The sequence below is a fragment of the Mauremys reevesii genome, linkage group 2, assembly GCF_016161935.1.
Source record: "Mauremys reevesii isolate NIE-2019 linkage group 2, ASM1616193v1, whole genome shotgun sequence".
NCBI lineage: Eukaryota > Metazoa > Chordata > Testudines > Geoemydidae > Mauremys > Mauremys reevesii.
In genome coordinates, this window is record NC_052624.1 from 88,172,750 (window position 1) to 88,186,699 (window position 13,950).

The following is a 13,950-nucleotide window of genomic DNA, read 5'->3' on the forward strand; positions in this document are numbered from 1 at the left end:
AAGGCTTAAAAAGAAGAGACTCTTTACAAAGGTAAAGGTTAAGGAGGAGGTTTGTATAGCAAAGGGAATGCGGAAGAAACAAGAGCAGAGATTTTGTGTATAACTTTAAATGTGAGAATCAGAAGAGATATAATAATTTCACAGCCCTAGCTGATGTTAGTATTTTGAATTCAAGTTTCCAAGCAACATATCAGTGGGCTAAATAAAAGGGGTTTCTTATGGATATGTTGGCCTCATGCGTCTATTTAAGAATGAAGTAGGCATCTATGAATCTCTTTAGAAAGCAACAAGAAAGTATTGTGTAAATCTCAAGGGTCCTTGTACTTCAGCTCTCGGTATTTAGTTTTGAGTAGTAACAATTTAGCACTGCTTCATTTTTCCCCCATAAGTGACAGCATACCTTTGTGAATCGTTATTTTAGACAGCTACCGAAGAATCTAGTATTCAAAAGCCCTTCAAAATTTGAAAGTGATCAGAGCCAGGCAGAAGTCAATTTAAGCAGTATATCATTGAGCCACACTGCTTGTGCAAGCTCACAATAAAGGTCTGCTCAGTGGAGATGACTGATTAGCAACACAGCTACTGGTAATAAATTTTAAACTATATATGTTTTGAAAGATTAAGGAAACGAGTTATGCAAATGGTTCAAGTCTGCCAAAAAGTTAAGCAATGCTGTGAAGCTGTGCCATTCAACTTTCCAAACATGCTGCTGCTAAGTAAACATGTTAGTACTGTAGCATTACCTCTAATTAACAATGCAGACCTGTGGTTGCCAAGTGCCAGCCTCCACCCTGACTTCTGTACAAATGAACAACCGTACACAGATCTTTGTGTTAAAATCCTCTATCCTTTAGCCTTTTAGCAGGAGTTGATTCTTATCTGTTAAAATATTAACAGGTTGCCTGCATGCATCCCAAGTCCTTGGGTTTAATGATGCAGTTGTTGTAGGTGCCAATTTGCCTATGTCTTGTTGCCATACCAACAAGTTTTCCTCTTGACTTTTCCCTATGGAGGGAATCAGACATGCTGCTGCTTTAATTATATTCTGGTAGGACCCATAAACCCCACTCAGGATAGAAGACCCATGCTGTATAAACACAGATGAAGACAGAGTCCCTTTTCTGGGAAGCTCACAAACTAAGTGATGTAAGATCCAACAGTGTAGGTTGGGCATATGGATATAACATACAGATAAATGTGTGTGGTCATGATTGACGCAGTGTGATTCGCTTCATTTTGCCCCTGTTTGCATATTAGTGGGAGTGCCTCTAACTAGTGCCCTATATTGAGGCCTGTCCCTACCAAAGATGATGTGGGCATATTCCTAGACTCCTGTTTCTGAGACCAAGCTTGGATTTGGAATACTGGGCTAAGAGAATTACCCTTTAGGAAAGATAAAAGAACAGAATTATATCTTTTCTTATCTTATCATTGGAGATCCTGGGCTTCTTGACTTTTGAATATAGTTCAATACTGAGAAGTGTTAAAATTGATGCTGGACTGCTGGCCTTTCCCTTTCAGAGAGGGATGCATAATCTGGCAAGTGAGTGCTAACAGATGTGATGCTGGCAGCCTGAGTACCAGCTGTGGCCAAGGGCTAGCCATCAGCTGAGAACTGACTAACTCACAGCTGGAAGCCAGGCCAAGTCACTTGTGTATAGATCAAAGTGATCATTAAATACATAAGAATGTATTTGCTGTGTAGTTGTAGTTGTCAGTACCAGGATATTAGAGAGACAAAGTGGGTGAGCTCTGTGTGGCTCGAATCTTGTGTCTCTCACCAACAGACGTTGGTCCAATAAAATATATTGCTGCAGACTTTGATTTGCCATGTGCTCTGCCATAATGCTGCACTGGCCACCAGGGGTCCCAGGAACATAAGGTAAAAAGTCCTACGTGATGAAACCTGTTTGTTCTTCTTGTGAGGAATGTAATCTCCCTAGCTTTGTGTGGGACTCACGTTTAATTAAAACCACCTGCTACACCTGATAAGTTCCCCCTATACTTTGCAGTGCAGACGCAGGGGCCTGCAGAAGCACTGGTTGCATTGAAGGGAGCTGTCTTCTTTATAAACCCTTGTTACCTGACTGAGGCAAGTCTCTCAAGTTCTCCCCTAAAGGCAGCTAAAGCCTCATCTACTTGACCGCTGTGATTTCTTCCCCCAGAATTGTAGCACCTGCATTGGCTGCTATGACTCCTGCTGCTGTTTGCTATACTAAAACACTCAGCTAGGGAGGTGGGCGTACTGGTACTAATACATTTATGGAAGTGCTCTTACCTTGCATCTCTTTCACTCTCCATCCCTGTGACGGGATAATGAAATGGATCTAGAGAGCTACGTCACAGTATTCACCCCTTCAGCCTGGTGATCTGCTCCCTGTTTTTGTGGGCCAGTCTGACTGCAGTTGTCACTGCTGATCTGTCTCCATGTCCTACATTCTTTTGCTGCTGGTTACTGAGAGTAGTCAAGAACTGCTTCTAGAGCAGCTTAGTGACCTGTTGCCATTGCTCAGATGTCAGATGTGCGTGCTGCTAGGGTTGACCTGGTGGCCAGGTGGGAGCCAGGGTTGACCTGGTGTCTGGGTGGGGACTTAGAGAAATTTCCGACCCTTTCCCAGGGGTTGACCTGGTGTTTGCTAGAGTCTTCGGGGCCCCACCTCAGCAACAATGATCTGGAAGGCATAAGAAAGTTCCTGTCCCAAGTAGAGAAGCAAGTTTCCTGACCAGAGGTCCAATGTTTCTTCTGCTACTGAAGTAGCTGTCCTGCCCATCCCTTGTCTGCCTGGTGGGCTTCCCCTGGGAATACTGAATATTTTAGCAAATTGGAATGGAAATATCCCCAGCCATCCCAATTATTTTTAATCCCCCTTCCTTCTACCCTATGCAGTGCTGGTCAGTCATAGCATCCCGCAGATTATGAATCTGCTAGTTATGTGTCAGTCTCTACCTACATGTCACTAGTTCAAGTCATATATAAAGCAAAATGTGCTTCCTGCAAAGGAATTTGGGCTGATTACATCAGTGATATAGTTTAAGAGTACTGTGATTAGTTTAGCAATTTTCTTTTGGCAAGAATTAATCTGCATGAAGCATACAGATTCCTATGAAACACCTACCCAACATTCCAATCTGACAAGTTCATCTGCTTTCAAGACCAAAAGTGCACATTTTCCTTCATCATAAGGGCTTATAGCCAAAATGCATCATCTTTGTGAGGGGGAGGAGGAATGAAGATTTTAGAGATAATCATAACCCAAAGGATTTAGAGGAATATAGCCATTTATTTTTCTGTTTTGCATTTTATGTCTCAAGAGTACAATTTATCTAATGGTAACGTGACCTGGCTTGTGCTTTACCGCCATAATAAATATTTACTGCTCTAGCACCAGAATTTCTATTATCTCTCAAACAACATACTCAGTTAATGGAGCCTTTATGCTTTCTACTAGTGGGACTATTTTGTGTTGACTCCTGGATACTAAATAGGCTGTAAAGTTTGTATAGTTGCATTGACCAGGGGAAGGTATAGTGATATAAGCATAAAGATGTGAAGTAAATAGAAAATTGGCATCAGTCATTTCTTTCCAACATGGATAACTGATAGCAGTATAATTTACTTTATGAATTTTCCAGGTGACACCTTTTAAAAACTGAAGTCTTTGTTTCTATTCATGGTAATTTAAAGATCCACAGCTCATTTCAAGAGATTAGGGGTTTGCTGTAATGTCTTTGGCTAAACTTTCCCTCTGTCTGCCTGGCGGTCACCATTCACTTCAGTGGTGTCTTTTATCACAGTTTCAGGATTACCTGTGCCTTTGATTCCCCCCTCCCCCATCCTCCTGCCCCTTGTCTTCCTTGAGGGCGCCCTCTTATGGCTTTAGGCTTCCTACCCATCACCTTTCTTGGGGTGGAGACCCATGTGTCTCTCCTTTCAGACTGCGACTTGCTTGCAGTCCCTCTGCATCTCATTTGTGATTTTTCCAGCAGGTCTAACTGGGGTCCAACATATGTGGTTGTTAATGCTTTCTCCTGGGCTACAACAGTGTACGCTGGTTACCAATCAGCTTTCATAAAACAAACTGCATTTATTCTTAGAGCAAAAGCATTACAGAGAAAACATATAAAAACAATAAAAGTTCCTATATACATGCAAAAAGCTTACCAGAGGTTACCTATCAGTCTTATGGGATCCTGGTAGGTCAAAGTCTTTCCAACCCTTCTGCAAGGGTTGGGGCCCTTGGACAGAATGCCTTGTCTTTTTGTTGTAGCAAGAAAGCTCTGAGTCCATTTAAACACAGGCTTTTTATGCCAAAACCCCTTTCTTTATCTATTGGTCTCTGAAAAATCCAGTTCGAACCAGCATACACAAACCTTCATAGGGGGTGTTACCTCTCTGAAGGTGTTTACAATGTGAGCAATTCATCTTCACCATCATCCACGTTTTAGTTTCTGTCCTGTGGAGTAGAACAGACTCATACATACTATCTTTGTTCTGCAGTGATAGATAAACTTAATATTATGTTCCCCCAAAGATACTTTTTGTGGTTGCAATATCTGTCACAGGTTTGTTTTAGTAGTGCTGTATAGTTTGTGAAGTACTTTGAGATCCTTCAGGATTTTGATACATGTAATGTGCCAAAATACTTTGAGAGAAAGACATAATGTAATATAATTATTCAAGTATTATAGTACATTGCAAAGTAGGATTTACTAGTATTCCATATAAGCTAAGGGGAGGATACTGGAAGGGAGTTGCACATAAGTTATATCTCAAAGCTGAATGCACAATTGAGCCCTCAAAGGTGAGGGAGAAATAGGACCCTGATGTAGCAAAGCAGAAGAAATTTTGTTTTTAATGTTTTATGTTAAAGAAATGATATGTCTTTCTGATTTTGGCAAACTCAATGTGCCACCCATCTGGACTGGTATTTTTTAACAGGGCAACATGGAACAATTTGTTCTGCTCTGAATTTCTCTGCCATCCTGAGATTTGTACAGTACAGTGCCTTCACCTCAGCAAGCAAGCACTATTAAACTGATTCTTACTTTCGAGCTTGAAAATAACATCTCTCTCCATATTTAAGTTATTTTACATGTGATGTGACATGAAAGAACGCTAAATAGCTTGATAGGTTTGTTTGGCCCTCTGTGGGTTCTGTGGTTTTAAGCAGGGGCGGCTCTAGGAATTGCGCCGCCCCAAGCAGGGCGGCGTGGCGCGGGGGGTGCTCTGGCGGTCGCCGGTCCCGCGGCTCCGGTGGACCTCCTGCAGACGTGCCTGCGGAGGGCACGCCTGGGGATGCTCCACCGAAGCTGCGGGACCAGCGGACCCTCCGCAGGCATGCCTGCGGGAGGTCCACCGGAGTCGCCTGCCACCCTCCCACGGCACGCCGCCCCAAGCACGCGCTTGGCGTGCTGGGGTCTGGAGCCGGCCCTGGTTTTAAGATTTTAGTGTTACTAGGAACTGCCATTCAATCAGTCATTTCATAGATATCAATGCACTTTTGTGATTTGTGGGAGACTGGTCTGAAAAATGTAGATGGCCCCCATGTTATATCGTAAAATAATACTGTATTTGGTCCAATGTTTCTGATTCAGTACTTTGGACAAGAAAGTCAGGTTCCTAAGATCATGTCATTGAACACTTACGTGGTGAAGAGAGATTTTTTTTCCCCCATCTCAGAATTTGCAACATCTATTTTAAATGTTCTGTAGTTTGAAAACAGAGTGTTTTTGCTTGTTTGGAAGGCAAAGTTGGAAAGAGATACGGTAGTATTTGTTTTGTAGTTTTTTTATTTAGGTCATAGAAAAATTGCTTTTGAACAATTGCATTTCTCAACTCAGGGAGAAATTTTAAAATCTTCTTTAGTAAAAATAAAATAAAGTTAAAACCACTAAGAAAAATCCTTTAGTAGCCATTGCCCCAAATACAGAAATAAACCTAAAACCTTATTTGATCATGTTAATATTTAACTTTGTCTTGGAATAAACTAAAATATATTTAATCTGCTGTTAAGTTACTGAAATCATCAGGGAGAATTGGGACACTTGGAACTCTCTGTTGGCCTGAGCCTGATTTTAACAGGAGCTGAATCAGTATATTTCCAGTACTGGGCCCTAATTTATAGGTAAAGCTTTGCAAAAATTATTAAAATACTTGGATTAGTTTTGTGAGGGAGTGTGATGTCTTGAAAGTGGCCAGTTAGAGTATTAAGAAAATTATCGACTTGTAGGATTGTGTGTTAAAAAGATAAAGGCATTTAGCATGCATGTCTAAAATCAACTATGTGCTGAATACCCGTTACACTTACTCTTTGATACATTTGGCTCATGATATTGTGATAATACTTTACACTTTTATATCATCTTAATCTCAAAGTGCTTTAAAGTGTGCTGCTTCTCTGATCTATCCCATGTGTCTTAAGAGTAAGACATGAACAACATATATTTTTTTGCTGTTTTTTATTCCTGTTGGATCTGCAGAACCAACTAAGAGAGACAGTGTTTGATTCAATTCCTCGTGCAACAGGAGCAGGGTTGTTTACTAAGTTACGCCGGTGCAAACCCAGGAAAGAAACGGAAATATATAGGTGTCACTGAGGGCATAATTTGAGCATTTTGGGGGTTGCATAAGTGCAACTAAGGGCAGATATAGGCCTGCATAATTTTTATTACGGTTGATAATGAATGAGTGAGAGGAAAGAAGCCAACTTGACTCAGTTTGCTGGGCTGTCTGTAATAAAATGAAACCTATGCAACTCATCTAGTCCCATTTTTATAGAGACACATTTCCGAGTACAACCATTTGATTTTCTAACATGTCTCTAAGGTAGGCAACTGTTACTCTCTCAGCTTTAGTTTAAATTTTTTTTTTTTTAATTAGAGATTATTTGAAATGAGGACAGTTCATGCTTTTTCTCACTGCACTAAGGGCCTATTTTCAAAATGCTGTAATAAATTGTCTCTGGCCTCTCTCTCGTTTATAGCACCCACCTCTAACATTTAATTTAAACAAACAAAATAAAATCTGAACTCTTGTGGAAAAAAATTAATGTAAATGTAACCTACACACCTTCTGGGTGTGGTGTTCAGGCCCATCTAGTGGCACAGAGACCACTTAAAGAGAGATAAAATGAGTCTGCTCTACAGCCTTAAGAATTGGTTTTTAGGCTCATGCACTAAGCTCCAAACGTTCCCGGTTCGATCCTGCCGGGTTGTTGGTGTTACATGAATTAAAAAACTGAAATCTTCCACTACTACTAGATAAGCATGTATTCTTAAGGTAAAAAATCTCAGTCTGACAGCATGTTTTAAATACTACTTTTAAATCCATTATCTAGATCCTATACTTCAGTGCATGTGCTCCGTAAGAATGATGGTATCAAGATACATTGTACAGTAGGTTTTCTGACAACATTTTTGGATTCTGCTTTTGCCATAACCTTTATAGTTAACATTATTTTAAAATTTGATGTAAAACTGATGAACTGCAAAGAGACACTATCTGTATTTTTTATAACAGGTACCAAGTGCTGGCATTTGCAACAGATGCTGATGAAAGACAGGAGACAGAGCAGCAAAAACTGAGTTCTGGAAAAAGGCTTGTTGTAAGACCTGTTTATTTTACATAAACTATACCCTGCAGTGCATAAATATTAAAAAGAGAGAAGACTAGCTGACAGATTGAAACACTGTGTTGTCACTAAGGGCCCGATCTAACTTCCATTTAAGACAATGGAAAGACTCAAGTAAATTTTATTGCAATTTGGATTGGGACCTAAATATTCATTAAGCTCTCTGTTTTGAGAACAGAGAAATTAACATAAAGGGTTAATTTCATGTTAATTTCTATCAAGATAGAATGTGTTGAAATATATGTACATTTAAAAATTTAAGCAAAATTTAATTTAAAGTCTTTTTATGATTAGTTTGTTAGATTTCTAAAATGCACCCCGTTAAAGTTGGGGGCTCATGTATATTGTTAAACAGAACACTATATAGGAAAAAGACAGACATTTCCTCAAATAGCCAGCTCACCCATCCTCCTGACCCCCATCCTCCCTTGCCCATCCCCCCCACCCTTGCAGTGAAAAACCTGGGAAATTAACTTCTTTTGCATCATGCCTTAAGGCTGACATACTCAGGCCATTTTGGACTAGTGGGAAAAAGAAATTCCCACCTCGTTGGTACTGCACTGACAACTGCTTGATCATTTAAGATACTCCAGAAAATGCTAGCTTAAATAGTCCAGCTGACCACATCTTCCATTATGGCACATGGGGAGGAGAGATGATCTCTGGAAGAGTCAGAACTCAAACATTTTTGTACTATATAAATCAAAGTCAACACCTTGATTTACACATGGAAGCAAGTAGAGAACCAGCTCTTGTATAACAAGTCTCTATGTTCTCTTTGACTAACACTGCTAAATAGGTGAGGACTGTATTCTGTAATATGTTTGGCATCAAAGAATGGTCTTCAAATGTAACCCCACTTAGAGTGCATTGCTGTATTCTTTACCATAAACAATACCAGCTGATAATGTGTACAAGTATCCATACGGGGGGAAAATGCATAACTAATGCAATTGCTTCTGCCTGTGAAAAGAAAATGAAAGAATATTATGTCCAGATTGCTGAAGATGACATCCAAGAATGCAGAGAAAAGTACAAGAAGATCTTTTTTGTCTAAGGCAATAAAAATAGGACAGAAAAAATGAGAACGTCCCATGTTCATTTATCCCAAATTTCTGATGGATGAGTGTCCAGAACTCTATCTAAGTCATGTTGAGAAAGAAATAATTTCTAACACCGTTCCAGACCTTGTCTACTCAGGGGTAGCCTCAGCTCAGCAGCTGGTGGCCAGCAATAGGTGTAGCTGCACTGGGCAAGGACATGAGGGATTTGCACTCTTAAATTAAGAACAAACAGCGCTAAGCTTCAACTATCTCTTTCAGTGCAAATCCCTACATGTTCTTGTGTAGGCTTTGGAGCACAGCTACATTGATTGTTGAAATAGGGCTATTCTTGAGGGAGACAAAAGCCATGAACTACATTGTGAGTGTTCAAAAGTTCTTCTGTAACTATCAACCTTTGTGTTATTTGACTGAAAAAGGAGGATTGGTGCCTCACCTTCCAGATGGGACTTGATAGAGTTTTCAGAAAGACTATGAATTCACCTTTGATAATAATTGGAGATATATCAATCTCCTAGAACTGGAAGGGACCTTGGCAGGGGGCTGGACTTGATGACCTTTCTTCACTAGCAGGACCAATTTTTGCCCCAGATCCCTAAGTGGCCTCCTCAAGGATTGAACTCACAATGCTGGGTTTAGCAGGCCAATGCTCAAACCTCCCCCCACTACCAGAAGTGTATGGAAATCTGTGTTGAACAGAGGGCGATATAAACATAACACATTTTACCAATGAGGGACTGTAAATTAAACTAGATGCTAAATGTATAAAAGTAACTGAAGGACATATGGGGGGAATTTCTGATCATTCTTGGTTGGAGTCTTAATGGACTCTGAATCAAGTTAACAAAGTACTGGAATTTCACAGGGAAAAAAAAAATTCAAACACTTTATGGAATCTTTCTGTTACCTAGGCAATATGATGGGTATTAGTTGATCCCAGAACAGAAAGAATTTGCCGAAAAATGGATGATGTAATATAATCTTGATTTCTTTTATTCATTTTTAGCATTTTAAAATGGAAGGTGCAGGTTGTTACCTTAACTCTACCAGTATGTTTGTGAAGGAGGTTATGCCTCAGTTTTTTAATCACAGTGATGGAAAGTTGTGATTCAAAGCCACAAAATACAGGGCAGTTGAACTGAGAATTTTATCAGTTTTAGAAGCCTCGCTCTCTTGTTAAACCAGCTTGGCATCAGTCAAGTGTTTGTTTAGCAGTATCTAAGGGCAGACACAAAGGAGGAGGTAGACTTTAACTAGTTAGTAGAATGGGGGACTTTGTGGTTTATTTCCAGATTTCAAGGCTTTTTTTCATTTTGGACAATGTATGCATTTTTATTTTTTGAACAATAAAAATGATTACAGAGTGAATTGCATAGCATGTGTTTATGGTTTATTTCATAAAATGTTTGTGGGCTGTTTTCTTTCCGCTCTCAACAGTTTTTGTTTTTTTTTTTAAATCAGGAAAATTTCAGCATTCCTGAAAATAATATACATCTAAAATATAGAACATTTTACCTCGTTCCCCCCTCACAGCCCCCCAAATTGATTTTGTCTTTTCACTTACATTGCTGAAAATTCATTTGGTTTGATGTAGACTGAACCTTCTTCTTAAGCCTTTTATTATACACATAGCTGTTAACTGATCTTTGGTTATGTTTTCTCTTTTGAAGATGGATTGGGTTTTAAACATTGGAGAGCAAGCACTGGATATATGTGTTGTGTCCTTTAATCAGACCTCCTCTGTTTTTGTGCTTGGTGAGAGAAATTTCTTTTGCCTTAAGGATAATGGGCAAATTCGATTCATGAAAAAACTTGATTGCAGTCCAAGTTGCTTCCTTCCTTACTGTTCAGGTTTGTAAAAGAAAAATTAAACTTAGAATCTTTGACCTACTAAGAGTTTTTTTTCATTAAAAAGATACAATCTTTTGAATATATTGTGGATTAATATAGTAAAAGGTTATGTAGAATTCAATTGTGCCTGACATTTTATAACTGAAGTGGATAATTTTTCAGAGAACAGAAAGAATCAAATATCCTAAAACTTGGGTTCTATTTGCTACTTTTTCTTGTAAGTCACTTATAGATAAATAAAAAGAGCAAAATCTTGCCTGGATTCAAATATAAGGCACGTAAGGTAGAGGTAGAAGATTAAGCTATTCAAGCATGTTGCATGGTACCTCAGAGCAGCTGAGATCAATTAATTTTTCAGGGCTTTAAATACAGCAAGAATGCAAGAAAGTTAGGGGTCTTGTAAGGATAAATGCTTGTGAGGTGCTCTGATTCTGTGGTTGAATGGTATAAAGCTTGGTTGACAAATTGATAAGACCAGAATTAAGAATCTAAAGTTCCATTTTGGTACCAGAATAGCAAAGAATAAGTTTTAAAATCTTATCTTAAATTAGTTAATTTAAACTTTACAAACACTCTCATAATCATCTTTATTTTACTTTCTGTAATTTCTTGTGTAAACATGTGAGAGACAGTCGAATGATTAAAATTACTTAACCAATGTGTATGTTGTGCCATGTCTATCCCAATGCATTCATAGTGATGATGACAAATCCATGATATTTTACTTTTGGGGCATTCTGGGACTTCTGGTACTAACACTTATGAGTGATAGTTCTGGAAGTACCAGAAATGTGTCCGGCACTTCTTTTTATATTTCACACACTGACATCATTGTAAGTGGTGTCCATGATTAATCACATACTTTTGGTTATTGTCTATGTAATTTTATTATTCTTTTTGACTGCTTAATAGTCTCTAAATAAAAAGGAAAACAGATCTGTTCACAAATATGCAATAGTAGCTTCTGCTTCCCCCTGCCTCCAAAAAAAGAAAAATAGTGTGAACCTGAAAGGAACACACTGGCTCATGAAAACATCTGTTGTCTTAAAACTGTTTTTATGTTTTTAACAGTGTCTGAAGGAACAATAAACACTCTGGTTGGAAACCATAATAGCATGTTGCATGTTTATCAGGATGTGACATTGAAGTGGGCCACTCAGCTTCCCCATATTCCTGTAGCAGTAAAAGTGGGCAATTTGCAGTAAGTAACTTTCTAACAGTTTCATTTTTTTAGATTTGTTTCCAGAAAAAAAAATCTCTACAGATGCTAATAAGCATTTCTATAGTATTTAACAAAAAAAGGTTGTTTATAAAAGGAAAAAATATAGTTTTGGGTATGTTGTATGGTATATTAACTGGATCAATTTATGCTGTTACTCTGATACATTTGGAATAATTTTGTTCAAGTATTAGTATTACTTTGGATTTACATTGGTGTAAGCGAAGACAACTTGGCCTCTGTTTCTGACAAAATTTCTTTTGTGAAAGAATGATAGATGGTTCAAAGATTTCAAGAGAGCGCATCAGTCTAATACGATCTCGGAGATAAGAAAGTAGGAGTCACTATGGGAATTTATTCATCATTATCAGTCTAATTGCAGCTGAATTCCAGAGGCTCTTGTTGAATTGGATTATTGTTCTCTAAAGCTCGTTTTTAAGTTAGTTTAGTAATCTGTTTAAATTATTCAATTTTGCATTCACAGCAAGGAAAGAAACTGACACTATTGCATGTATTTATTTCCTATCACTGACACACAGCAAGCAGAGTGGAAGAAAATGGGACACAATTATTGAGTAGCCTTATTTCTTGACTTGTAGGTTGCATGTTTTTCACAAGTGCAGAGGCTCACAATCAAGAGAAAATGCAAAGTCTGAGTAACTAGTTTTCTCATTAAGATTAAGATACATTAAGCCTGGGAATCTCAGAAGAGGGCTACAAAAGCTTTTTGTTCTCTTCCAGTGGTTACCTAATGCTTTTTGAATAAATGAAAATTACAAAATTAACTTAACGTGGGACAACATGAGTACAAATTGTGATCTCTTTCATCGGGTGAGTGTTAAGTGTAAAAAGATCACTAAGTATCCTGCTGGGACACTCAGTGTAAAATAAAAAAGTAAGTTAATACTACTGCATATGCCAGAGTAGCTTGTGTCTAAAACTTTTGAAGTCTGGGATAAAATCTCAATCTGGTAAGATATACATGAAGCTGTTAAGCATTTATTTTTATGACAGGAAATCAGACTAACATTTTAAAAATAGAATACAGTATAGACATTTATGTGTGTGCATATAAACTTTATCCAAATGTTGGTTTTAATTGTGGCAGGAAGAAATTAGTGCAATTTTTTAAAACTTTTTTTTGCTAATTTTTTGGTCTGTTTCATGGATTTTGAAACCTCAAGATTTTGCTTTTAGTGAAGTTTTGAGGAACCAATAATTTCCCCCAGATTGTCTTGCTGAGTATACGTTCACATCAGTATTTTGTAATTTCACATATTCAGAATTTCCATGCCTGTCATCTTTCTCAGTATTGTTTTATGGAGAGAAGAGGAAAGTATACAGCAACAGTCACACACACCCATTTATAATATATATATTTTTATGTATACATAGATATGAGAATATGCACATATGGACATGAGTTCAGGCAGGGATGGGAGAAGTTGGAAGCATATGCACTTTGGTTCCACCTCCAGAAGCAGCATAGGATCTGTACCAGGATCTCTATTGTGTGGTTGGCTGGGTAAAGGACAAAACTGAAGCATTGAGGTTTAAGGATGCAAATGGCTTGCCAGATCTTTTCCTTGAGTGGAAGCAGGAAATGGTCCAAATGAGAGTTGACTTTCGTGTATTTGCAACTCTTCTCAGAATGACTAGATACTGGAGGACTCAGAGCAAGCCCTAGAGATTATTAGTACACCTCTACCCGGATGTAACACAGTCCTCAGGAGCCAAAAAATCTTACAGCGTTATAGGTGAAACCGCGTTATATCGAACTTGCTTTGATCCGCTGGAGTACACAGCCCCGCCCTCCCAGAGCACTACTTTACTGTGTTATATCTGAATTCGTGTTCTATTGGGTCGCATTATAGCAGGGTAGAGGTGTAATTCTGACTACTCAGCAGGAGCTACAGATTGATTGAGTGTCCTTTGAGGTAGAAGCAATTGGCCAGGATATCACATCTGCTGCTCCCATTACTGCCCTTACACCATGAGCTTCTCTTCTTCCTTTCCCTTACTATCCATGAAGTGCAGCAAGCTCCCAGGAGAGATATTGGGTCTGTCTCAGTCTTGAGAGCGGAAATCTGGGGGTAAGAATCTGGGCAGTAATTTACACTCTTGTGAATTTTTATAGGTATTTTATTCATGAGTGAAAGCACTGTACTTGCCCTTCATATGGGAGAGA

At 38.6% G+C, this 13,950-nt stretch overlaps 1 protein-coding gene across 12 annotated transcripts in view; it reads left to right on the forward strand.

The window, feature by feature from the left end:
* The window catches only part of BBS9 (Bardet-Biedl syndrome 9), a 493,039-nt gene that overhangs the window by 47,667 nt on the left and 431,422 nt on the right, over positions 1-13,950 (forward strand). For all 12 annotated transcript variants that reach the window (XM_039526584.1, XM_039526588.1, XM_039526586.1 and 9 more), the window contains 3 exons: positions 7,520-7,604; positions 10,363-10,543; positions 11,615-11,744. In XM_039526584.1, coding sequence (XP_039382518.1) covers positions 7,520-7,604; positions 10,363-10,543; positions 11,615-11,744 — 396 coding nt within the window. The remainder of the gene's footprint in view (positions 1-7,519; positions 7,605-10,362; positions 10,544-11,614; positions 11,745-13,950) is intronic.